At 42.6% G+C, this 25,063-nt stretch overlaps 1 protein-coding gene across 1 annotated transcript in view; it reads left to right on the forward strand.

The window, feature by feature from the left end:
* The first annotated feature begins 2,917 nt into the window (after positions 1 to 2,917).
* Positions 2,918 to 25,063, forward strand: part of P2RX7 (purinergic receptor P2X 7) — a 52,003-nt gene continuing 29,857 nt past the window's right edge. Inside the window, exons 1-3 of the mRNA XM_061169401.1 lie at positions 2,918 to 3,086; positions 23,565 to 23,733; positions 24,849 to 24,917. Coding sequence (XP_061025384.1) covers positions 2,962 to 3,086; positions 23,565 to 23,733; positions 24,849 to 24,917 — 363 coding nt within the window. The 5' untranslated portion in view covers positions 2,918 to 2,961. The remainder of the gene's footprint in view (positions 3,087 to 23,564; positions 23,734 to 24,848; positions 24,918 to 25,063) is intronic.

Raw genomic sequence — 25,063 nt, forward strand, 5'->3', positions numbered from 1 at the left:
AGAGTGATTTTACTAAAGTGCAAATAAGATCATGCCACAACGCTGCTTAGAAGTCCACCTATTGTTCTCAGAATAAACTCCCAACTTCTTAAGGACAGCACAGGAGACTGAAATAGACTGGGTTTCCCCAAAGCAGACCCTGGGTGCAAATAGCTTATTTGGGGTGAGGCCAGGAAGGGGAGTGGGGAAGTGGCACAGGGAAGGAAGGGAAGGCAGCCAATACAGGAAGCAGCATGTCACTGCTGTGGGCATCTGGGGCCCAAACTCACTAGGGACCTCTGGGAGACTGCCTAGGCTGCCTTTGAATTGTCCCACCTGAGAGAGAGGGGCTGGGGTATTTAACCAGAGTCCCCCAGCCTAGGAGCCTCTATTCTCTGAGAGCCACACCTCTCTCTCTCCCTCCTTCCGTTCTTTCTTCCTCCCAGTCCTCCCTCCCCTCCCTCTCCTCATCAAGGCAGGGCCCCTGATGCTGTATTTGTTCTGTGACCCCACCCACAGCCATAGCTGATTGGACCAGAGATAAATAGCCAGAACAATCAGATTCACTCCCCTGGGATTCCGGAATTGGGCGTTGATCTGGGCTTTCACTTGAACTTTCACGTGGACATCTAACCATGATAGCCTTGTTTGGCCACATGTCCTCAGAGAAGAAGAGATGGCCAGTGTTTAGAGAGACACATTGTGGGTGGACAGAGAGACAGGCAGAGGTGGGACCTCACAGCTTCAGGCAAATTGAAAGAGCAGCCTCAGCGCGGGACGTTTTAGTTTCCTGTTCTACTCATGGGTTCTCACGATTTGGAGCCACATTTCATGCATTTGAGTTCTGTGAGATAACAGTGTTTCCTCAAAAAAACTTGCTTTTTTTCTGAAGAAAGTCACTTGATTTTCTGACCTGTAACCAGAAACACACACACACACACACACACACACACACACACACACACACACACTTGACTAAGAGAAATTCACCCAAGCCCTCCAACCTTTGTTCCATTCATGACCTGAGTTCCTACTTCACAAAGAAACAGACCACTGTTCTTGACATTCCACTTTGAACATCTTTGAACGGCTCAAATGCTTCCATCTTAACCACACGCACCAATCTTCCCTAGACTCTATGACCCCCATTAAAAATCACCCTTACCCCTCTTCTCACATAGCCAAGCTAACAGGAAAAGTAGCCCACAACTACTGTCTCCACTCTCTTGCTCTCATTAGTCCTTGCTCACACTATTATTTTATGGGAAAGTGTTCCATTTTTAAGTTGTGATTTGAAGTGTCTGCGGGATATTTAGGTCTGGAGGTTCATAGACTACAGGTATGGAGCTCAAAAGGCAGGTTTGGTCTGGAGATACGGCTTTTAAAAATCTATCAGTGTTTTTTTTTTGTTTTTTGTTTTTTTAAAGTAATGCATACATATGGTGGAGAAAACTTCATAGAAAGGTGATAAGTAAGTCTCTTGACACTGACTAATCCCCCTGTTCCCTCCCCAGAGACCACTGGATTTTTTTTTAGTATTTATTTATTTATTTGGCTGTGCTGGGTCTTAGTTGTGGCATGCAGGATTTTTGTTGCCACGTGTGGGATCTTAGTTGTGGCATGCAGGATCTTTTAGTTGTGGCATGCGGGCTGACCAGGGATGGAACCCAGGCACCCTGCATTGGGAGCGCGGAGTCTTAACCACATTCCACAGGCAGGAAGAGCAGAAATGGATAAAGTCCACAGCAGAGGGAACATGAAACAGTATTTCTGTGTAGCTGTAAGGTGATAATAGCCCCCATCTTTGAGTGAGTGACTGCTACTTTGTTACTTACTGAGAAACATCCTCCTCTAAAATCATGGACTATCACAAACTTTGCTATTTGAAATTGCATCTGTAAGAATGAAATGTTCCTGTTTTGCCTGGAGGATCTAAGTCACCTTGAAACAGAGAGGCAGCCTCCATTTGCAGTTCAGGTGCAGAGCTTCAGATAATGGGTTTCTGGAAACAACAATCAACATCTATTTTAGCCTTATTGCTTCCAAGGAAACAGGGCCCTGGGTCCACTTTGCAATCCAGATCTAAAGTTGACCGTTTTATATAAAACTGCTTTGCTCTGAACCTGTGAAAACTTGATTTCATTTAAATTTGATCTAAACTCCACCTTCCCCAGAATCTGATGATAACTCTGTCCCTTTGTTTGATGATGTATACTCCCTCACTGAATGGGTCAATAAACCTAATTTTGTTGGATGGCAGGTTTGTTTCTTAGGCTGATTGGGCTAGGTCATGAGTTGACCTCCCGGGGGAATAGAGCAGAGTGGAAAGTGGATCTTGAGGGTCAGGCAGGAAATATCCAGCATAGCAATAAAGTCCTCCCCCAAACCCATCCCCCAGCAAATCTAATTCCTTCTCTACAGACCAGAGTGTTGTGAGGACGTGAGGGAGGGAGGAGGGGGGAGACCTTCATTCATCCAGTGTTCACATACATCTGGGGCTGAATAAATGGTTGTAGAAATGAACTAATCAGTCTCTGAGTGGGGCTTGAGGCAATGGAAAGATCTAGGCTCTTTCCTAAGGCACAGTGGAAGCACTGGGTCTCCTGACATTTGAAGGGCTGCCCCTTTACCCCAACTGAAATGACCCCAAAAAAAGTGAAAGGAAAAAGGGGATAAGGCAGAATTCTTAAAATGCCTTTCCTTTGAACACCATCTTTGTGCAGGCATCCGGAGGAGGCCGGCTGGGGCAGGGACATCTGCCAGCTGGGCCTGTTGGACTTGGCTTTTCTTGTTTATTCCCAGCCACATCTTGGGCAGCTGCCAGTGCCCGCCCCGACTCTGCCATCATTGGAGGAACTCAAACTTAAAGGCTCCTGCTAAGAATAAGGACGTTTCATTTTCCTCTTACTGGTGGGTCTGCTGTGGCCGGTCTGGGAGGGTTGAGCCCTGGTCCAGCCCCGAGTGGAGAGTGAGCCTCTCACCATGACAGCCTGTTGCAGCTGGAACGATGTCTTCCAGTATGAGACATACAAAGTCATCCGGATCCAGAGCACGAATTATGGCACCATTAAATGGTTCTTCCATGTGTTGTTCTTTTCCTACATTAGGTAAGTGGGCTGTGGGGATGACCCTAAATCTCTGCAGTGGCTGGCAGCACAGAAAACCTCAAGGTCCAGCTTCTTGTGCACATCCTGAATTCCCTGTGGTTTTAAAATCTGAGACATGAGTCTCACAGCAAGCTGGGGAGGAGTGGGAGTCGGGGGAGGAAGCAGCAGGCGGGAGGAAGTAGTGCCAGTCTCCTGCAGGGAGAAGCCACGAGAAGGGAGGGTGACACTTTGGGTTCTAACCCAGGACTGCTGGGGTGAGCTGGGCAGGGCATGCCTGGGGCAGGTGGGAAAATGCAGGGCAACACCCTGGATTCCCAGGGAGGAGTCAAGGATTCAGGGCACGCCTGGTGATAATGCTGGCATCTACATGAGTCATCACCGCTTAGGGGGAGGAATAGGACCAGACCTGTAAATGTAACTTTAGGTCCTCACCAGGGTCAGCAAGACCCTCCTTGCTCTTTTTTTTGTTTAACAGCTTATTGAGATATAATTCACATACCATTCAACTCACTCATTTAAAGTGTATAATTCAGTAGTTTTTAGTATATTCAAAGAGTTGTGCAACCATCACCACAATCAATTTTAGAATATTTTCATCACCTCAAAAAAAAAAAAACCCACTCCCTCATCCCTTAACCATCACTCTCAATCCTCCTTTTCCCCTGCAGCTCCAGGCACCCACTGATCTACTTTCTGTCTCTATGGATTTGCATATTCTGGATATTTCATTATAAATGGATCATTTGTGTCTGGCTTCTTCCACTTAGCATTATGTTTTCAAGGTTCATCCATGTTGGAATATGTATCTCTACTGCATTCCTTTTTTTTTTGGCTGAGTAATACTCCATTATATGGATATACCACTTTTGGGTGGAAATTTGGGTTGTTTCCAATTTTCGGCTATGATGAGCGATGCTGCTGTGAACATTTGTGTACACATTTTTGTATGAACGTGTCTTCAGTTTTCTTGGGTATGTACCTAAAAATGGAATTGGTGGATCGCTTGGTAAACTCTAATTTTAATCTTTTGAGAAACTACCCAGTTGTTTTTCACAGTGGCTGCACCATTTCATATTCCCACCAACAATGTATGTCCAGTTCCTTCACATCCTCATCATCACTTGTTATTGTCTCTCTTTTGGATTATAGGCATCCTAGTGAGTATCTCGTTGTGATTTTGATTCATATTTCCCTAATGGCTAATGCCCCCTTGTTCTTTGTGATGGTGGTGGTGATGATGATGATAACTTGCATCTATTAGGGAGACAATGCAGTTTACCAGCTAAAAGTTAAAGCAACTTATTTCATAAACCTGGCTAAGTTTCCTTGACCAAGTCACTTAACCTCTCTGAGCCTCAGTTTCGCATCTGTTCATAGAGTTGTTGTGATAATTATACAAGAAAAGGCATGACAAGCTCTTATCAATGCCTAGCATAGGGTAAGAGCTTCACAAATGGTAGCTATTTTTTTATATTTTATTTTTTTTTAATGCTATTCTTGTCTGCTTACATTCTTTTTATGTATGTATGTATGTATGGCTGTGCTGGGTCTTCGCTTCTGTGCGAGGGCTCTCTCCAGCTGCGGCAAGCGGGGGCCACTCTTCATCGCGGTGCGCGGGCCTCTCACTATCGCGGCCTCTCTTGTTGCGGAGCACAGGCTCCAGACGCGCAGGCTCAGCAGTTGTGGCTCACGGGCCCAGCTGCTCCGCGGCATGTGGGATCCTCCCAGACCAGGGCCCGAACCCGCGTCCCCTGCACTGGCAGGCAGACTCCCAACCACCGCGCCACCAGGGAAGCCCGGTAGCTATTTTTTTAAAATAATCTTTTTGAATATAATAGGTACTTTCATATACACTCTCTCCTTTGACCCTCAAGGTAATCATGCCCAAGCTTGGGATTTCAGATCTGGAAATGTGGATTCAAAACTCCTTCACCTTTATGAGCCTTGGTTCCTCATCTGATATTATTAGGATTATCATTATTTGAGTCATATGTTTTCTATGCAACAAATATTAAATAATAAGCATGTATATTAAAATTCTAAAGACATATTACTTAGACCAGATATCACAGAATGGATAATAAAGAATATAGTTAGTAAATTCTCCCTTATGAATCAATACATAGATCATATGTCACAATTCCACATTGTGATGTGGCTTCCTGGTATTCTTGGGTCTAGCATGCAATGTCTTAAAAGAAGATTGCTGTATATATATGAACAGATTATTATGAGAACACCTTACAATGATATTTTTCTTTCATATGGTGGAATCTTTACTTACGAGCATTTAATTCCCTCAGATTCAGTTGTACATGTTCCACAGGAGCATGAAGAGAGAGCACAATTTAAACAGTGCAATGACTCAGCAATTGGGTGCCCCAGAGTAAACGTGAGATGGGGTTCCCTCAGTCAGTTTCTGTTCTCACACGCTTCTCATAGAGTGAGCATCTTGCTTCCCTACCTGTGAACATTTTCCACTCAACATGTCCCCTAAAATAAGCCAACTCCTTCACCTTCACCTTTGAGACCCACGCTTTTCAAACATACGCACCATGCAACAACACTTTGGTACACAGGAAATAGCATAGGGTGCTGGGCACGAGCAGATTTCATCTTAAGGAATGTATGGGGGCAGTACCAGCCTTGACCTACACAACAGGGACCGCTTCCTGGACCCCACACTTTAGAGATCCCACCCTGGCCCTCCGCTAGCTGCGAGCTTCCCCATGGAGTAAGGAACCTGTGGGGCTATATTAGTTTTCTGTTGCTATGTAACAAATTACCACAAACTCAGTGGCCTAAAACACCATCACTTATTAGCTCACAGTTCTGTAGATCAGCAGTTTGGGCCTGGCATGACTGGGTGCTCTGCTCAGGGTCTCACAAGGTTGAAATCAAAGTGTCAGCTGTGCTGAGTTCTCACTTTGCGACTCTGGGAGAAAATTCACTTCTAGGCTCATTCTTCCTGTTGGTAGAATTCAAGCCCATGCCATCATGGGATTCAGAGCTCTGTCAGCCAGGGGCCACTCTCAGATCCTAAAGACCACTTGCACTATTTACCATGTGGCCCCTTCCATCTTCAAGCCAGTGATGATATACAATGTTCTCATGCCTCAAATTTTTGACCTCTCTTCTGGGACCAGCCAAAGGAAATTCTCTGCTTTTAAAGGACTCATGTGTTTGGGTCAGGCCCACCCAGATGATCTTGCTAGCTTCAGGTCAACTGTATAGTATAATCTAATTGTGGAAGCATTCCCATCATACTCAAAGTTTGGGGGATTAGGCAGGGTGTGTATGCCAGGATACAGGAAATATTGGTGTCCCCTTAGAAGTCTGCTGCCTCAGGGGCAGAATGTGCCAATCCAGAGCACTGGATGCACTCCCCCCATCCCACCATGCTCGGTATGTAGGACCCCAGAATTCTCTTCCCAAATGGCCCTTAACCTTTTCCCAGATTTATCCTCTTGAGAGAAGACCACAGCGCCCAGGGGCATGCTCCTGAGATCAAGGGGTGGCCAAGGGGCAGCTGAATGCAGGTGGAGGGTGTGGAGGGGGCTTAGGCCTACAGTGCAGGGTATCCATACACAGGTGCACGGGGCCCTCACAGAGCTGGGAGGAGCCAGAGTGAGATGAGAAGGGGGGTGGGCTAAGGGCTAAGGGTCAGAGGCCTCTTCAACCAATGCTTCCAAGTTCTGGCACAGAATTCTGAGGAGTCCAAGAATTCTAAACATGAATCTGGCCTTCCAGGTTGTAATGAAGGTATGTCAGGGTAGATGAAAAAACATGTTTCATTTTAAAGTCTGTTATGACTTTTAGGGACTTCCCTGGTGGCGCAGTGGTTAAGAATCCACCTGCCAATGCAGGGGACACGGGTTTGAGCCCTGGTCTGGGAAGATCCCACATGCCGCAGAGCAACTAAGCCCGTGCACCACAACTACTGAGCCTGTGCTCTAGAGCCCGCGAGCCACAACTACTGAGCCTGCACGCCACAACTACTGAAGCCCGCATGCCTAGAGCCCACGCTCCGCAACAAGAGAAACCACCATGATGAAAAGCCCACGCACTGCCACAAAGAGTAGCCCCTGCTCACCGCAACTAGAGAAAGTCCGCATGCAGCAATGAAGACCCAACGCAGCCAAAAATAAAAATATATAAATTTATACCAAAAAAAAAAAGTCTGTTATGACTTTTAAATGTCTGAATAAGCAGTATGTGGACCTCCACTTGTTCTCTTGCCCAGTTGTCAGTTGCCTGTCACTGCTGTAACAATTAACCACAAACTTGGTAACTTAAAACAACGATTTATTCTTTCACAGTTCTAGAGACATCTAAAATCAGTATCACTGGGCCAAAATCAAGGTGTCAGCAGGGTCACGCTCCCTCCAAGGCTCCAGGGGAGAATCCTTCCTTGCCTCTTCCAGCTTCTGGGGGTGGCCTGTGTTCCTTGGCTTGTTATCACATCACTCCAATCTTCAAGGCCAGCATCCTTGACTCTGCTCCACCTTCACAAAACTTTCTCCTGTATATGTGTGTGTGTGTGTGTGTGTGTGTGTGTGTGTGCACGTGCATGAAATCTCCCTCTGTCTCTCTCTTATAAGAACACATATGATGGCATGTAGGGCCTACCTTGATAATCCAGGATAATCTCACCATCTAAAAATCCTTAACTTAATCACATCTGTAAAGACCCTTTTCCCAAATAGGGTAACAGTTATAAATTCTGGGGATTAGGACCTCATAGCTTTGGGGCATTATTCAGCCTACTATAGAAGGTGTAGCCCCAGGCATTCAGCTCATTGGGATGGCAGTGACTAAGATTCTTGCACTCATTCCCAAACATTATTGGCATGAGTTCCCACCTTAGGGTTTAGCAGTGGCTGGCCGAGTCTTTTCTCTGGAACAGTCCCTGTTCTCTGGGTGTTGTTCCTGGCTGTGTAGTGTCTCAGCAATCCTGGTTTTTGGTCCTCCAAGAGATTGTAAGAACTGCCTAATGTCCTTTAAAATCTCTTTCTTCCTTTATTTTTTAACAACTTTATTGGGGTATAAATTTATATATCATAAAATCACCCATTTTAGGCATACACTTCAATGATTTTTAGTAAATTTGCCAAGTTGTACAACCATCATCATAATCTAGTTTTAGAACATTTCATCACCCCAGTAAGATCCCTCATTCCCATTTGCAGTCACTCCGCATTCCCACCCCCTGGAACCAGGCAACCACTAATCTATTCCCTGCCTCTATAGATTTGCCTTTTCTAGACAATCTCTCTTCTTAAACTAGGCAGAGTGAACTCTGTTGTTTAGAACTAGAAACCCTGGCCAATATAATGCTAATATCCCCTAATTATAGAAGAAGAAATGATGACTCAGAAAGGCTAAGTTACTTACATAAAGTCATGTAGGTAGTAAGTGGTAGAGCCAATGTTGAACCCAAGTATCTCACCCCAGAGTCCAAGCTCCCACTAAAGTACTGCAGAGAATGGAGGAGATAAGAGTACAAACGGAGGGAGGGAGACAATTTAGGAGGCTATTGGGTCATCCAGGTGAGAGTTAATGGTGATCTGGATTGAGGAGTTGACAGTGGTAGAGGAGAGAAGTAGACTGTTTTGAATAACATTAGGAAGATAAAACAAAAAAATTTGACAATTGAATGGACGGGGGGAATGAGGGAAAGGATGAATCAGGGAGTGTGCCATGTTCTGGCTTGGGCAATTGATGAGTGGTGGAAGAACTTATGGGGATAGGAAATGTGAGGAAAAAAAGCCCATTTAGGGTGGAAGATGAATTCAGAACTGAAGGCACTGAGCTTGACATATCTATGGGACATACAAATACAGATGCTTAGTTGGATATATGAATCTGGAGCTGGAGATGTAGATTTATATATCACCAGCATACAAATGGTAACTAGAACTATGGAAGTAGCTGCAACTGACCAGCAAGAGAGGATGTAGGTGAGAAGGCAAGAGGGCTTAGAACAGACCCCTAAAGAATGCTAACCTTTAAATGATGGGAAGCACAGAGGTCTCCAAAGGATTCTCAGAAAGGGCGAATGTGGGGAACCAAAGGAAGTCAGGAGAATGTGGATTCTGGGAAGCTGAGGGAAGAAGGGGAGGCAGGGGGGTGGTGCATGGTCACTGGTGTCAAATGCTGCTGAGAATCTGACAGGTCTGTGGCGTGTCTATTGGATTTAGCGATGGTGGTGTTTTTTACTTGGCACGAGAGGCTTTATAGACGTTCTGGCGGGGGGGAGCCAGACTGGCGTGAAAAGAGGAGTGAATGGAGATGTGGAAATGGATGTGGTGACTCACTTTTTCAAGGGACTTGGCTACAAAGGAGAAGAGAGGAATCAAGTGGTAGAAGGAGAAGAATGTGGGGTCGAGGGAGGGTTTATTTTTAAATTGGGAAATGATGTTGAAATGCAGATGGAGAGGAGACTCGAGAGAAAAGGAGATGATGAGATAAATGAAAATTATCATCACGTTGTCATCGTCATCGATACCATCATCATCATCATCATCGTTGCTGTCGTCACCAACTAGCAACCACAAGGAAAGCTTGTTCTGTTCTGGGACTGTTCTAATTGTTAGACATTTCTTCCTTACATTGAACCAAAATCTATCTCCCTGTAGTTTTTCCCTTTTGATTAGAGTTCTGCCCGGTGGTCCCTTTTCTACTGGACACTTTCCAAATGACTGCAGCCTGCTATTATATTTCTCCAGTTCTCCAAACTAATAGCCCCAGTCCCTCTGGCTATGTCCCCCTAACACAGTATCCAGACCCTTTACTATCTCAGCCAAGCCCACACAACCACACTCTTGTTTGTCAAGGCTCTCTTAAAAGGTGGTGCATGCCCACTTTTTTTTATACATCTTTATTGGAGTATAATTACTTTACATTGTTGTGTTAGTTTCTGCTGTACAACAAAGTGAATCAGCTATATGCATACATATATCCCCATATCCCCTCCCTCTTAAGCCTCCCTCCCACCCTCCCTATCCCACCCCTCTAGGTCGTCACAAAGCACCGAGCTGATCTCCCTGTCCTATGCGGCTGCTTCCCACTAACTATCTATTTTACATTTGGTAGTGTATATATGTTAATGCTACTCTCTCACTACGTCCCAGCCTCCCCTTCCCCCCTGTGTCCTCAAGTCCGTTCTCAACGTCTGCATCTTTATTCCTGCCCTACCACTAGGTTCATCAGTACCATTTTTCTAGATTCCATATATATGCATTAGCATATAGTATTCGTTTTTCTCTTTCTGACTTACTTCACTCTGTATGACAGACTCTAGGTCCATCCACCTCACTACAAATAACTCAATTTCATTCCTTTTTATGGCTGAGTAATATTCCATTGTAGGTATGTGCCGCATCTTTTTTATCCATTCGTCTGTCAATGGACATTTAGGTTGTTTCCATGTCCTGGCTATTGTAAATAGTGCTGCAACGAACATTTTGGTACATGTATCTTTTTGAATTTTCTCAGAGTATATGTCCAGTAGTGGGATGGCTGGGTCATATGGTAGTTCTATTTTTCATTTTTAAGGAACCTCCATACTGTTCTCCATAGTGGCTGTATCAATTTACATTCCCACCAACAGTGCAGGAAGGCTCCCTTTTCTCTACACCCTCTCCAGCATTTATTGTTTCTAGATTTTAATGATGGCCATTCTGACCGGTGTGAGGTGATATCTCATTGTGGTTTTGATTTGCATTTCTCTAATGATTAGTGATGTTGAGCATCTTTTCATGTGTTTGTTGGCCATCTGTATGTCTTCTTTGGAGAAATGTCTATTTAGGTCTTCCGTCCATTTTTGGATTGGGTTGTGTTTTTTGTGATATTGAGCTGCATGAGCTACTTTTATATTTTGGAGATTAATCCTTTGTCAGCTGCTTCGTTTGCAAATATTTTCTCCCATTCTGAGGGTTGTGGTGCACACACTCTTGCTTTGCTGGTGAAAACATGAAGTGCTTCAAGCTTTTGTGGTTTGGCAAAATGAATCAAGATAAAAAATGTGCACATCCTTTGACCCAGAAATTTATTTTAAGGTGTAAATTTACCTCAGGTGTGAAAAGATTCTTGCGTAAATATGTGCCTGGCAACATGAAAGAGGAGAGTGGAGAGGCAATGAAGCATAGTGTTTAAGAGAACAGACTGAGGGACTTCCCTGGTGGTCCAGTGGTTAAGATCTGCGCTCCCAATGCAGGGGGCCCAGGTTCGATCCCTGGTCAGGGAACTAGATCCCACATGCCGCAACTAAGAGCCTGCATGCCGCAGCTAAAGATCCTGCATGCCACAACGAAGATCCTGCGTACCACAACTAACACCCGGCGCAGCCAAATAAATAAATGAATATTTAAAAAAAAAGAGAGAGAGAACAGACCGAGCCTCAGTGGTAAAAGACTGAGGGCTTCCCCCTGCCCCCAAAGATCAAGAACAAGACAAGGATGCCTGTTTTCACCACTGAAATGCCTGTTATTCGACACTGTACTGGACATTCTAGCTAGAACAATTAAGCAAGAAAAAGAAATAAAAGGCATCCAAATTGGAAAGGAAGACATAAACTGTACTTAGATGATAAGATCCTATACATGGAGAATCACAAAGAGTTCACAAAAAAATGTTAAAGTTAATAAACCAATCAATAAAGTTTCAAGGTACAAGATCAACACACAAAAATCAGTTGTGTTTCTATACACCAACAATGAGCAATCTAAAAAAGAAATTAAGAAAACAATTCCATTTACAATAGCACACAAAAGAGCATAAGCTGTGGAGCCAGTGTTGCTACTTACTATGTGTCTTAGTTCACTGAGGCCACTATAACAAAATGCCATAGACTGAGTAGCTTATAAACAACAGAAATTTATTTCTCATGGTTCTAGAAGCTGGAAATTCCAAGATCAATGCACCAGCAGATATGGTATCTGGTGAGAACCCACTTCCTGGTTCATAGATGGTCACCTTTTTGCTGTATCCTCACATGGCAGAAGAGGTGAAGTTTTTCTGGGGCCTCTTTTATAAGGGCACTAATCCCATTCGTAAGGGCTCCACCTTCATGACCTATTCACTTCCCAAAGGCCCCACCTCCTCATACAAACGCATAGGGGTTAGGTTTCAACTTATGAATTTTGGGGGGTCTCAAACATTCAGTCTATAGCACTATGTGAACTTGGGCACACTTTCTCTGTGCCACAGTTTGTTCAGCTATAAGGTGAGGGTAATACTATAGCTTCTTTACAGGATTATTTTGGGGGAGGTTAGGATTGAAAAGAGTTAATATTTGTTATTAATATACACTTAGAAGAGTGCTTGGCATGTAGTAAAATCTATATCAAGATTATCAAAAATGTTTATAAGTGGGAAAAATGAACAAAATTCCATTTAAATATCCATCAGTAAGAGACCAGCTGGCAAATTTTCACAATTCACTTCTTAGGCTGAACTGTATGAAATTGCCAATATTCTACTGTTTTGGTCTACAAAATGGGCAATTTCATATGTTCCAACCTGAATACTAGAATACTCTGTAACTATTCAAAGTGGTTACATATCATAGATCTATCTTTATCATACATTTATCAATACTGTTGTGGAAAGAGTTAATAACATATTATTGAGTAAAAACAGCAGGTTACATAATAGCATGTAGAGCGTGGCCATGTTTGTGTGTCTAGGTGGGGGCATAAAGAGACATCTGGAAGATACTCTCAAAGTTTCAACAGTGATAACCTCTGGGAGGGAGAACGTTGGAACCTTTTCACGTTCTTTGTGCTTTTCTGTGAAACTTCCACTTTTACAACAGCAAAAGGGATTCTCTTTAAAAATGTGGTTTATAAGACCTGAACTCGGGGCTCCTACTGCTTGCTGCCTAATTAGGGCATAGGGCATTGGCTTATCACCACCCTCAAGTGGAATATTCTACTTCTCTCACCAAAGTTTTAGACAACACTATTTTTTTTGGGTTTTGTTTTCTAGATGATATAACACAACATTGGTTAATATGGGTTTAGAGTTATTTAAAATTTTGGGCCTCTAAGATAAACCTCTGCCAATCTGGGTGGTCCATGGCCTGTATTTGCATAACTGAGTTTTGGAGCTCAATGCCTTTACATGTATCCATTATATTTCCTCTAGCTGGTAAACGTTAACTAATAGGTTAGAACTCACTCTCTGCTCTCCATACAGTAGGATGCGTAGAAAGTATTGTGTTCTGTAGTAGGCGTTTTTTGAACGAGGGAGACATAGTTTGGGAAGTATGAAAAGGAACGGTTTTCCAGGTATACTAGATGGTGGAGAAGAAGTGCAATAGTCAAAGGGTATTAGAAGGGCAGGTGATGTCTTAGCCAAGCTGTGGGTAACAAGAAACTGAACCCTCTCACTAGCTAGCTCAAGGAAAGGCGGGGCAGAGTAGAACAGGCTGAATAATGCCTCCCCGCCCTACACCAAAATCTCCATGTCCTAATCTCTGGAACTTGTGAATATGTCACCTTCTGTGGCAAAAGGAACTTTGCAGATGTGATTAAGTTCAAGGTCTCGAGATGGACAGATTATTCTTGATTATCTGAGGGGCCCCAGTGTGATCACAAGAGTCCTTATAAAGGGGAGGCAAGAGGGTCAAAATCAAAAAAAGGAGATGTGACAAGAAGAGCTGAGGTTGGAGTGATGGGGCTGTGAGCCCAGGGAGGCCAAGGCAGTCTCCAGAAGCCGGAAGAGATGAGAACAGACTCTCTAGTGGAGCTCCAGAAGGGACCAGGCCTGCCATCACCTTGATTTTAGTCCTGTAAGAATGATTTTAGGCATCTGACCCCCAAACTAAGAGAAAAAATTTTCTGTTATTTTAAGTCACTTAAGTTCATGGTGGTTTGTTACAGCAGCAATGGGAAACTAATACAACCGGCATTTAACTTGCCTTGGGGATGTAGGCTCTCCTCCACTTTCTTCTCAGTGCACCTCTGGCTGCCCCTGGCCCTTTGCTGACCTCCCCCTACAGCTGAATGGATCAGGGTTGGACATAATCAGATTCTTCTCTTGGGATTTTAAATATAAGACACAGAGGATGCAGGCTCAACTTCTCCACGAGGCGCAGAGCGTCCAGGACTAACGGTTCTCTTGGGGGCCCACGAAAATATCTATTGGCTCCAGGGGTAAGTGTCAGTTAATCAGATGGAAGGGTAGTTCACTTTCAGGTCACATCCTTTCACGCTAGTGTTACCTTTGTTCAGTGAGCTCTGTGAGGGCAAGTCAGGCTTTGCTGAGAGGCACTTCCTCCTCATGGTGCTTTGAGGACTCTCTTACCATGGCATACAGTCAATTCCCCCTGAGTTGCCAGCATACGTCTGTGAAAGCTGTTCTCATTGAAAACTCATGGATTGGGACTCTGAAGAAGCTCTTCATAGTGGGCACCTTGCTCTACATCTGGTGAGTCAGGTGCAGTGTGCCACTGAGGACTCCCCGGGCTGACCTCACTCTCCATCCTTCCCTCCTCTGCCCCTCTACAGCCCTCCTCTTCAGCCAGCCTGGCCTGTGAGGACCCAGGCTTCTATCACATTCATTCTCTTCCACCTTCCCAGACTCTTCAGCTTTCCTCTCCCCCATCTCTACTCATCCTACAAGGCCCGGCTGAATCCCCAGCTGCCCTGTTCGCTCCAGGGACCAGTGGTTTTGCCCTCTTCAGAATGCAGAGAATAGTAGCTTCTTAGAGCCAAAAGGTCATAGGGATTAGGGAGCCAGGCAGTAATCCCCTCATTCAGGGACTAAATCCATGGCCCAGAGAGGTGGAATGGCTTGTCTGAGTCACCAAGCAGGTCAGGAGAGAGCTGCTGGGACAGTCGTTAGAATGTTCTTTCCATAGAGCAGGATACTGCGAACTCTTTCTCTTCCTTTTTTTTTCCTTTGACGCATCTCTGAAGCATTTTAATTCTTAAAATGATATGTTCATTATTATATAAAGGCAAGTTTTCTGATTTATGAGAGGGTTGCATTCCATTAAGGCTGATCTATAACATGTTGTGCATTTTGGGATGAATATGAGAGACTGAGCTTCCCAAATGGAGGGCCAAACTGACCCAGCGTTATACTGGGAGGCTGTTGCAGCATCCAGCACAAAAGAACATTGCACATACATGTGCACATTGTGATGCTAGACTGAAATATATTGTTGAGTAAGTATTATCGTATTTGTCTATGGAATTACATTGAATAGCTCTGTCTCATATATGCTGATTGGATCTCAAATCTGGATCTCTGGCCCAACGTCTTTCTTTTTTAAAAAAATATATTTATTTATTTAGGCTGCACCAGGTCTTAAATGTGGCACGTGGGATCTTCGTTTCAGCATGTGGGATCTTTAGTTGCAGCATGCGGACTCTTAGTTGTGGCATGCAGACTCTTAGTTGCAGCATGCATGTGGGATCTAGTTTCCCAACCAGGGATCAAACCCAGGCCCCCTGCATTGGGAGCGTGGAGTCTTTTTTTTTTTTTTAATAAATTTATTTTTATTTAATTTTGGCTACGTTGGATCTTTGTTGCTGAGTGCAGGCTTTCTCTAGTTGCGGCAAGCGGGGGCTACTCTTTGTTGTGGTGTGCGGGCTTCTCATCGCGGTGGCTTCTCTTGTTGCGGAGCATGGGCTCTAGGCGTGCGGGCTTCAGTAGTTGTGGCTCGCGGGCTCTAGAGCACAGGCTCAGTAATTGTGGCGCATGGGCTTATTTGCTCCGCGGCATGTGGGATCTTCCCGGACCAGGGCTTGAACCCGTGTCCCCTGCATTGACAGGCGGATTCTTACCCACTGCACCACCAGGGAAGGCCCACCCAACGTCTTTCTTGATGAGCTTTCTTTTTTGATGAATGTTATAGAAATACGAAAATATATCGAGAATAATAAACACTCAGGTAGGACCATCCAACTTAATTACTAACCCAGTTTTTGCTCCCTGAAAACCTAGCCTTTATCTCATTCTCTTTCCTCTTCCCTTATAAATATGCCCCCTGAATTTGGTGTTTGTCATTCTATGTTTGTTTTAATATTTCTACAACGTATGTCTATATCTATAAAAAATATTTTTTCCTTTTTTAATTTAATTTAATTTATTTTTTAAACAGCAGGTCCTTATTAGTCATCCATTTTATACACATCAGTGTATACATGTCAATCCCAATCCCCAGTTCATCACACCAACCCCCCACCCCCCGCTGCTTTCCCCCCTTGGGGTCCATACGTTTTCTTCTCTACTTCTGTGTCTCAATTTCTGCCCTGCAAAATGGTTCATCTGTACCATTTTCTAGGTTCCACATATATGCGTTAATATATGTTATTTGTTTTTCTCTTTCTGACTTACTTCACTCTGTATGACAGTCACTAGATCCATCCACGTCTCAAAAAATGACTCAATTTCGTTCCTTTTTATGGCTGAGTAATATTCCATTTTATATATGTACCACAACTTTATCCAGTCGTCTGTCGATGGGCATTTAGGTTGCTTCCATGACCTGGCTATTGTAAATAGTGCTGCAATGAATATTGGGGTGCATGTGTCTTTTTGAATTATGGTTTTCTCTGGGTATATGCCCAGTAGTGGGATTGCTGGGTCATAGGGTACTTCTATTTTTACTTTTTTAAGGAACCTCCATACTGTTCTCCATAGTGGCTGTATCAATTTATGTTCCACCAACAGTGCAAGAGGGTTCCCTTTTCTCCACACCCTCTCCAGCAATTGTCGTTTGTAGATTTTCTGATGATGCCCATTCTAACTGGTGTGAGGTGATACCTCATTGTAGTTTTGATTTGCATTTCTCTAATGATTAGTGATGTTGAGCAGCTTTTCATGTGCTTCTTGGCCATCTGTATGTCTTCTTTGGAGAAATGTCTATTTAGGTCTTCTGCCCATTTTTGGATTGGGTTGTTTGTTTCTTTAATATTGAGCTGAATGAGCTGTTTATATATTTTGGAGATTAATCCTTTGTCCGTTGATTCGTTTGCAAATATTTTCTCCCATTCTGAGGGTTGTCTTTTCATCTTGTTTATGGTTTCCTTTGCTGTGCAAAAGCTTTGAAGTTTCATTAGGTCCCATTTGTTTATTTTTGGTTTTATTTCCATTACTCTAGGGGGTGGATCAAAAAAGATCTTGCAGTGATTTATGTCAAAGAGTGTTCTTCCTATGTTTTCCTCTAAGAGTTTTATATTGTCCAGTCTTACATTTAGGTCTCGAATCCATTTTGAGTTTATTTTTGTGTATGGTGTTAGGAAGTATTCTAATTTCATTCTTTTACATGTAGCTGTCCAGTTTTCCCAGCACCACTTATTGAAGAGACTGTCTTTTCTCCATTGTATATCTTTGCCTCCTTTGTCAAAGATTAGTTGACCATAGGTGCGTGGGTTTATCTCTGGGCTTTCTATCTTGTTCCATTGATCTATGTTTCTGTTTTTGTGCCAGTACCATATTGTCTTGATTACTGTAGCTTTGTAGTATAGTCTGAAGTCAGGGAGTCTGATTCCTCCAGCTCCGTTTTTTTCCCTCAAGAATGCTTTGGCTATTCGGGGTCTTTTGTGTCTCCATACAAATTTTAAGATGATTTGTTCTAGCTCCGTAAAAAATGCCATTGGTAATTTGATAGGGATTGCATTGAATCTGTAGATTGCTTTGGGTAGTATAGTCATTTTCACAATGTTGATTCTTCCAATCCAAGAACATGGTATATCTCTCCATCTGTTGGTATCATCTTTAATTTCTTTCATCAGTGTCTTATAGTTTTCTGCATACAGGTCTTTTGTCTCCCTAGGTAGGTTTATTCCTAGGTATTTTATTCTTTTTGTTGCAATGGTAAATGGGAGTGTTTCCATAATTTCTCTTTCAGATTTTTCATCATTAGTGTATAGGAATGCAAGAGATTTCTGTGCATTAATTTTGTATCCTGCAACTTTACCGTATTCATTAATTAGCTCTAGCAGTTTTCTGGTGGCAGTTTTAGGATTCTCTATGTATAGTATCATGTCATCTGCAAACAGTGACAGTTTTACATCTTCTTTTCCAATTTGTATTCCTTTTATTTCTTTTTCTTCTCTGATTGCCATGGCTAGGACTTCCAGAACTATGTTGAATAATAGTGGTGAGAGTGGACATCCTTGTCTCGTTCCTGATCTTAGAGGAAATGCTTTCAGTTTTTCACCATTGAGAATGATGTTTGCTGTGGGTTTGTCATATATGGCCTTTATTATGTTGAGGTAGGTTCCCTCTATGCCCACTTTCTGGAGAGTTTTTATCATAAATGGGTGTTGAATTTTGTCAAAAGCTTTTTCTGCATCTATTGAGATGATCATATGGTTTTTATTCTTCAATTTGTTAATATGGTGTACCACATTGATTGATTTGCGTATATTGAAGAATCCTTGCATCCCTGGGATAAATCCCACTTGATCGTGGTGTATGATCCTTATAATGTGTTGTTGGATTCTGTTTGCTAGTATTTTGTTGAGGATTTTTGCATCTATATTCATCAATGGTATTGGTCTATAATTTTCTTTTTTTGTACTATCTTTGTCTGGTTTTGGTATCAGGGTGATGGTGGCCTCATAGAATGAGTTTGGGAGTGTTCCTTCCTCTGCAATTTTTTGGAAGAGTTTGAGAAGGATAGGTGTTAGCTCTTCTCTAAATGTTTGATAGAATTCACCTGTGAAGCCATCTGGTCCTGGACTTTTGTTTGTTGGAAGATTTTTAATCACAGTTTCAATTACATTACTTGTGATTGGTCTGTTCATATTTTCTGTTTCTTCCTGGTTCAGTCTTGGAAGGTTATACCTTTCTAAGAATTTGTCCATTTCTTCCAGGTTCTCCATTTTATTGGCATAAAGTTGCTTGTAGTAGTCTCTTAGGATGCTTTGTATTTCTGCGGTGTCTGTTGTAACTTCTCCTTTTTCATTTCTGATTTTATTGATTTGAGTCCTCTCCCTCTTTTTCTTGATGAGTCTGGCTAATGGCTTATCAATTTTGTTTATCTTCTCAAAAAACCAGCTTTTAGTTTTATTGATCTTTGTTATTGTTTTCTTTGTTTCTATTTCATTTATTTCCACTCTGATCTTTATGATTTCTTTCCTTCTGCTAACTTTGGGTTTTGTTTGTTCTTCTTTCTCTAGTTTCTTTAGGTGTAAGGTTAGATTGTTTACTTGAGATTTTTCTTGTTTCTTTAGGTAGGCTTGTATAGCTATAAACTTCCCTCTTAGAACTGCTTTTGCTGCATCCCATAGGTTTTGGGTCGTCGTGTTTTCATTGTCATTTGTCTCTAGGTATTTTTTGATTTCCTCTTTGATTTCTTCAGTGATCTCTTGGTTATTTAGTAACGTATTGTTTAGCCTCCATGTGTTTGTGTTTTTTACGTTTTCTTCCCTGAAATTCATTTCTAATCTCATAGCATTGTGGTCAGAAAAGATGCTTGATATGATTTCAATTTTCTTAAATTTACTGAGGCTTGATTTGTGACCCAAGATGGGATCTATCCTGGAGAATGTTCCGTGCACACTTGAGAAGAACATGTAATCTGCTGTTTTTGGATGGAATGTCCTATAAATATCAATTAAATCTATCTGGTCTATTGTGTCATTTAAAGCTTCTGTTTCCTTATTTATTTTCATTTTGGATGATCTGTCCATTGGTGTAAGTGAGGTGTTAAAGTCCCCCACTATTATTGTGTTACTGTCGATTTCCTCTTTTATAGCTGTTAGCAGTTGCCTTATGTATTGAGGTGCTCCTATGTTGGGTGCATATATATTTATAATTGTTATATCTTCTTCTTGGATTGATCCCTTGATCATTATGTAGTGTCCTTCCTTGTCTCTTGTAACATTCTTTATTTTAAAGTCTATTTTATCTGATATGAGTACAGCTACTCCAGCTTTCTTTTGATTTCCATTTGCATGGAATATCTTTTTCCATCCCCTCACTTTCAGTCTGTATGTGTCCCTAGGTCTAAAGTGGGTCTCTTGTAGACAGCATATATATGGGTCTTGTTTTTGTATCCATTCAGCAAGCCTGTGTCTTTTGGTTGGAGTATTTAATCAATTCACGTTTAAGGTAATTATCGATATGTATGTTCCTATGACCATTTTCTTAATTGTTTTGGGTTTGCTTTTGTAGGTCCTTTTCTTCTCTTGTGTTTCCCACTTAGAGAAGTTCCTTTAGCATTTGTTGTAGATCTGGTTTGGTGGTGCTGAATTCTCTTAGCTTTTGCTTGTCTGTAAAGCTTTTGATTTCTCCATCAAATCTGAATGAGATCCTTGCTGGGTAGAGTAATCTTGGTTGTAGGTTCTTCCCTTTCATCACTTTAAGTATATCATGCCACTCCCTTCTGGCTTGTAGAGTTTCTGCTGAGAAATCAGCTGTTAACCTTATGGGAGTTCCCTTGTATGTTATTTGTCATTTTTCCCTTGCTGCTTTCAATAATTTTTCTTTGTCTTTAATTTTTGCCAATTTGATTACTATGTGTCTCGGCGTGTTTCTCCTTGGGTTCATCCTGTATGGGACTCGCTGCGCTTCCTGGACTTGGGTGGCTATTTCCTTTCCCATGTTAGGGAACTTTTCGACTATAATCTCTTCAAATATTTTCTCTGGTCCTTTCTCTCTCTCTTCTCCTTCTGGGACCCCTATAATGTGAATGTTGTTGCGTTTAATGTTGTCCCAGAGGTCTCTTAGGCTGTCTTCATTTGTTTTCATTCTTTTTTCTTTATTCTGTTCCACAGCAGTGAATTCCACCATTCTGTCCCCCAGGTCACTTATCTGTTCTTCTGCCTCAGTTATTCTGCTATTGATTCCTTCTTGTGTAGTTTTCATTTCAGTCATTGTATTGTTCATCTCTGTTTGTTTGTTCTTTAATTCTTCTAGGTCTTTGTTAAACATTTCTTGCATCTTCTCGATCTTTGCCTCCATTCTTTTTCCGAGGTCCTGGATCATCTTCACTATCATTATTCTGAATTCTTTTTCTGGAAGATTGCCCATGTCCACTTCATTTAGTTGTTTTTCTGGGGTTTTATCTTGTTCCTTCATCTGGTACATAGCCCTCTGCCTTTTCATCTTGTCTATCTTTCTGTGAATGTGGTTTCTGTTCCACAGGCTGCAGTATTGTAGTTCTTGCTTCTGCTGTCTGCCCTCTGGTGGATGAGGCTATCTAAGAGGCTTGTGGAAGTTTCCTGTTTTCCTTTTTTAATTGAGGTGAAATTCATAGAACATAAAAATGAACGATTTTAAAGTGAACAAGTCAGTGGCATTTAGTGCCTTCACAATGTTGTGCAACCACCACCTCTATCTAGTTCCAAAACATTTTTATCACCCAAAATGCAAACCTCATTATGCAGTTACTTCCAATTTACCCCTTCCCCCAGCCCCTGGCAGCCATCAATTCACTCTCTGTCTCAATGGATTTACCTATTCTGGACATTTCATATAAGTGGAATCATACACTAAGCGGCCTTTTGTGTCTGTCTTCTTTCACTTGGCACAATGTTTTTTGAGGTTCATCCACAGTATAGCATGTGCATCCTTTCATTCCTTTTTGTGGGTAGATAATATTCCATTGTTTGGATAGACCACACTTTGTTTATCCATTCATCTTTTAATGAACATTTTGATTGTTTCCACCTTTTGACTATTGTGAATAGTGCTGTTATGAATATGCGTGGACAGGTATTTGTTTAAGTATATAATGTTTTTTGAATTTCTTTAAACTTTATCTCATTCTGTGGCATGCTTTGTTTACTCAATATTATGTTATTTCCATATTGATACAAGCAGCTCTCCATTCATTTTCACTGTTGCAGAACATCCCATTGGATGAATCCAACAATTTATTCACCCAGTCAATGTTCAAGGACATTTAGGTTATTTCCAGTTTTCCCTATTACAAATAGTACAGCTTTATACTTTCTTGTATATGACCCCTTGGGCACATGTTTGAGGGTTTCTCTGGGGCATATACCTAAGATTGGAATTGTTGGGGCGTGGGGAATGCACTTCAAATGTACAGTACTTCATATTGCCAAATGTGACCTGTCTTTCCATGAGTGTCCCAGGGGTCCTCAACCCTGGCAGTGCATTACAATCAACTTTAGAAAAATATGTAGGTACCTGGATAACTCTCCAGACCTTCTGAATCAGAGTTTCCAGGGATAAGACTGGGGAGCTGCAATTTTGAAAGCTCCCTAAGTAATTATACTGTACAGGCAAGGTTGAGAACAGCTGGGACCAAGCCTTGGCCCACTGTGTCTTGGTTTCCCAAGGTCAGCTCATAGAGGGCAGCCATTGGCTTAGACTTCCTAATATCATTCAGACATCAGAGGCTGAGCAGAGGGAAGAGACCAAAATAGGTACCTACCAAATGAATAAACAAAGCATTTAAAATAAACTCTTAAGGGACTTTCCTGGCAGTCCAGTGGTTAAGACTCCACGCTTCCACTGCATGGGGGTGTGGGTTCGATCCCTGGTCAGGGAACTAGGATCCCATGTGCCACGCGGCATGGCCAAAAAAACCAAAAAATAAAAAATAAAATAAACTCAATTATTCAGGGCAATGGGAGATGGGAAAATAGATAAATGGGGATGGAATCTACCATTTTTAGTTATCAATTCCACTTTCTCCCTCTCTTCCCCCACCATATAATTTAGATTCATATTCTAAAGAAGATTTTAATAGCTAATGAATGGATCAAAAGGCAGGAAACCAGAGGCAGAGCCACATCATGCATGAACAAGTAGAGTACATGGTTAAAAGGTCTGGCTCTGGTTTATAAGGTAGACCAATCAAGGACCTCAGTCCTGCCACTGACTACCTGTGTGACCTTGGGCAAGTTCCTTCACCTCTCTGAGCCCATTCCCTCATCTACAAAAGGGTGATGATTACAGTAACTATCTCCTATTGCTGTTGTGAGCATTAAAGGAGATGATGCATACAGAGCACGTGGCATGTACTAAGTGCTCAATCAAGGGTAGCTGCTATTATCAATATTATTTATAAATCAGGTGGGTGTTTCTGGAAAACAGGAGGCTGACCTGCTGGACACACTGTTAAAAAGATGCTAATGTGTTACTGAGCCCCAAAACAAAGCTGGTGGACCACCCTGGGGTGGACTTTGGTATTTGAGAAGGCAACCTATAAATTAGGGTGTATATTAGGCAATATTAGAGGTTGGTATTGGGGCCAATAGTTTCTATGTAGTGAAAGCTCACTATGCGCCAGATATAGTGCTAAGGAGTTTGCATGCATATCTCGTTGCATCCTCACAACAACCCTATGAGGTAGGTATGGCTATTCTTCCCATTTTACAGGTAAGGAAAATGAGTCACAGAGAAGGCAAGTCACTTGCCCAAAGTCACCCAGCAAAGCTAGGATTTTAATGGAGGTGACTTTCGGAACCTGCATCCAAAACCACTGCACTGTGCCTCCCTTGAGAAAACCATTGATGCTTTTCTGTGTTTGCCATTTAGCTTTGCTTTGGTGAATGACAAGCGGTACCAATGGAAAGAACCTGTTATCAGTTCTGTGCATGCCAAGGTGAAAGGGATGGCAGAGGTGAAAAAGGAGATTATGGAGAACGGAGTGAAGAAGGTAGTGTGGAATGTCTTCGACACGGCAGATTACACTGTCCCCTTGCAGGTGAGCACTTATCAGCATCCTCCCAGGACTCGTCCCTGGTCGCTGTCCTCAGGTCCTCGCACCCCTCCCCGGGACCTAGAGCCTCACTCCAGAAAAACATTGGCCCCATTTTAAAAGCTCTGTGAAAATCCCAACTGAGAAAACCTAAAAATTGCAAAATTGGGTCAGATCCAGCAACTCGAAGGAGATGATTCTTTGCTTTATCAAGTCCTACAGGGTTTCTCAAAATAGCAGTGTGTCCTGGTGCATTGAAAACATGATTTGATTCACTCACACCTGATTTATACGCAGTTTTTCAGAAGCAGGGCCATCAAGTCAGCAAACTTTGCCTAGATCCAGAAAGGTAAAGAACTTTCTGCCTAGAGGGGATCAGCCCTTCTATATTGTTTGTGTGACATTTTATCAACAAAAATGTCTCCAGAAAAACACTCTTGGGTACAGTTTTGCACAAGGGAAAGGAAGGGTGTGGCCCACAGAGAAAGGCATGAGATTGTCTCAATTTGCAAGAAGAGAAAATGAAAGAATTCTCAAAAGGGAAAAACTGAAGTGGGGTTGAGAACAAAAAAGAACAGATAGGGGGCGGGAGGGACAAAAGGGCACGTTGGCAGCCCTTGGGAGCTGGAAAGCTTTTCGAAACCATAAAAGCCAAGCTGCTATCCGTTTTTGTCTCTAACAGTGGGTCATTAAAACCTCCAGCTATTTCCCAGGTGGTGGGATGCCCTACTGCCCTTTCATTAAAGTCCTGGATAATCTGAACAGCGCTCTGATGGAGGTGACACCTCCACCTCCGCCTCCCCAGGTCTCTTGAATTTCAACTTAATGGGATTTTATAGTGTCCAAAAAATGAAAAGGCTGCTTTTGAGGCTGGAATGGAAAACCAATGCTCAATCAATATGAACTGTTCCTCTGCTCTCCCTCGACTCAGCAGGGCGGCTCATCCAGCTTTGATATTAAGCCCTCAGGGTTGTCGAGTTGCTTCCAGACCCTGATTTCTAGACTGAAACTTAGAAGAGTGGAAAGGTTCACCCCCAGGCACTTAGCCAGCTGGATTACTATGATTAAGTAGTTCTGTTCTCAACGGCTTTACATTTGCCTTCTCTCCTTTTTCTCCGCAGGGGAACTCCTTTTTTGTGATGACAAACTTTCTCAAGATAGAAGGTCAAGAGCAAGGGTTGTGTCCCGAGGTAAGGTGTGATGGGTGATAAGAGTTCCTGGAGGAGACACAGGTCAGAGGAAATGGAAATTGACACCAGGCGTGTTTTGGAGCCTGCAAATATTTACTGAGCCTCTGCTTGCTACAAAGCAGGGGTGTAGATCTGGGCTGGGTGGA

The sequence above is a fragment of the Eubalaena glacialis genome, chromosome 15 (assembly GCF_028564815.1).
Source record: "Eubalaena glacialis isolate mEubGla1 chromosome 15, mEubGla1.1.hap2.+ XY, whole genome shotgun sequence".
NCBI lineage: Eukaryota > Metazoa > Chordata > Mammalia > Artiodactyla > Balaenidae > Eubalaena > Eubalaena glacialis.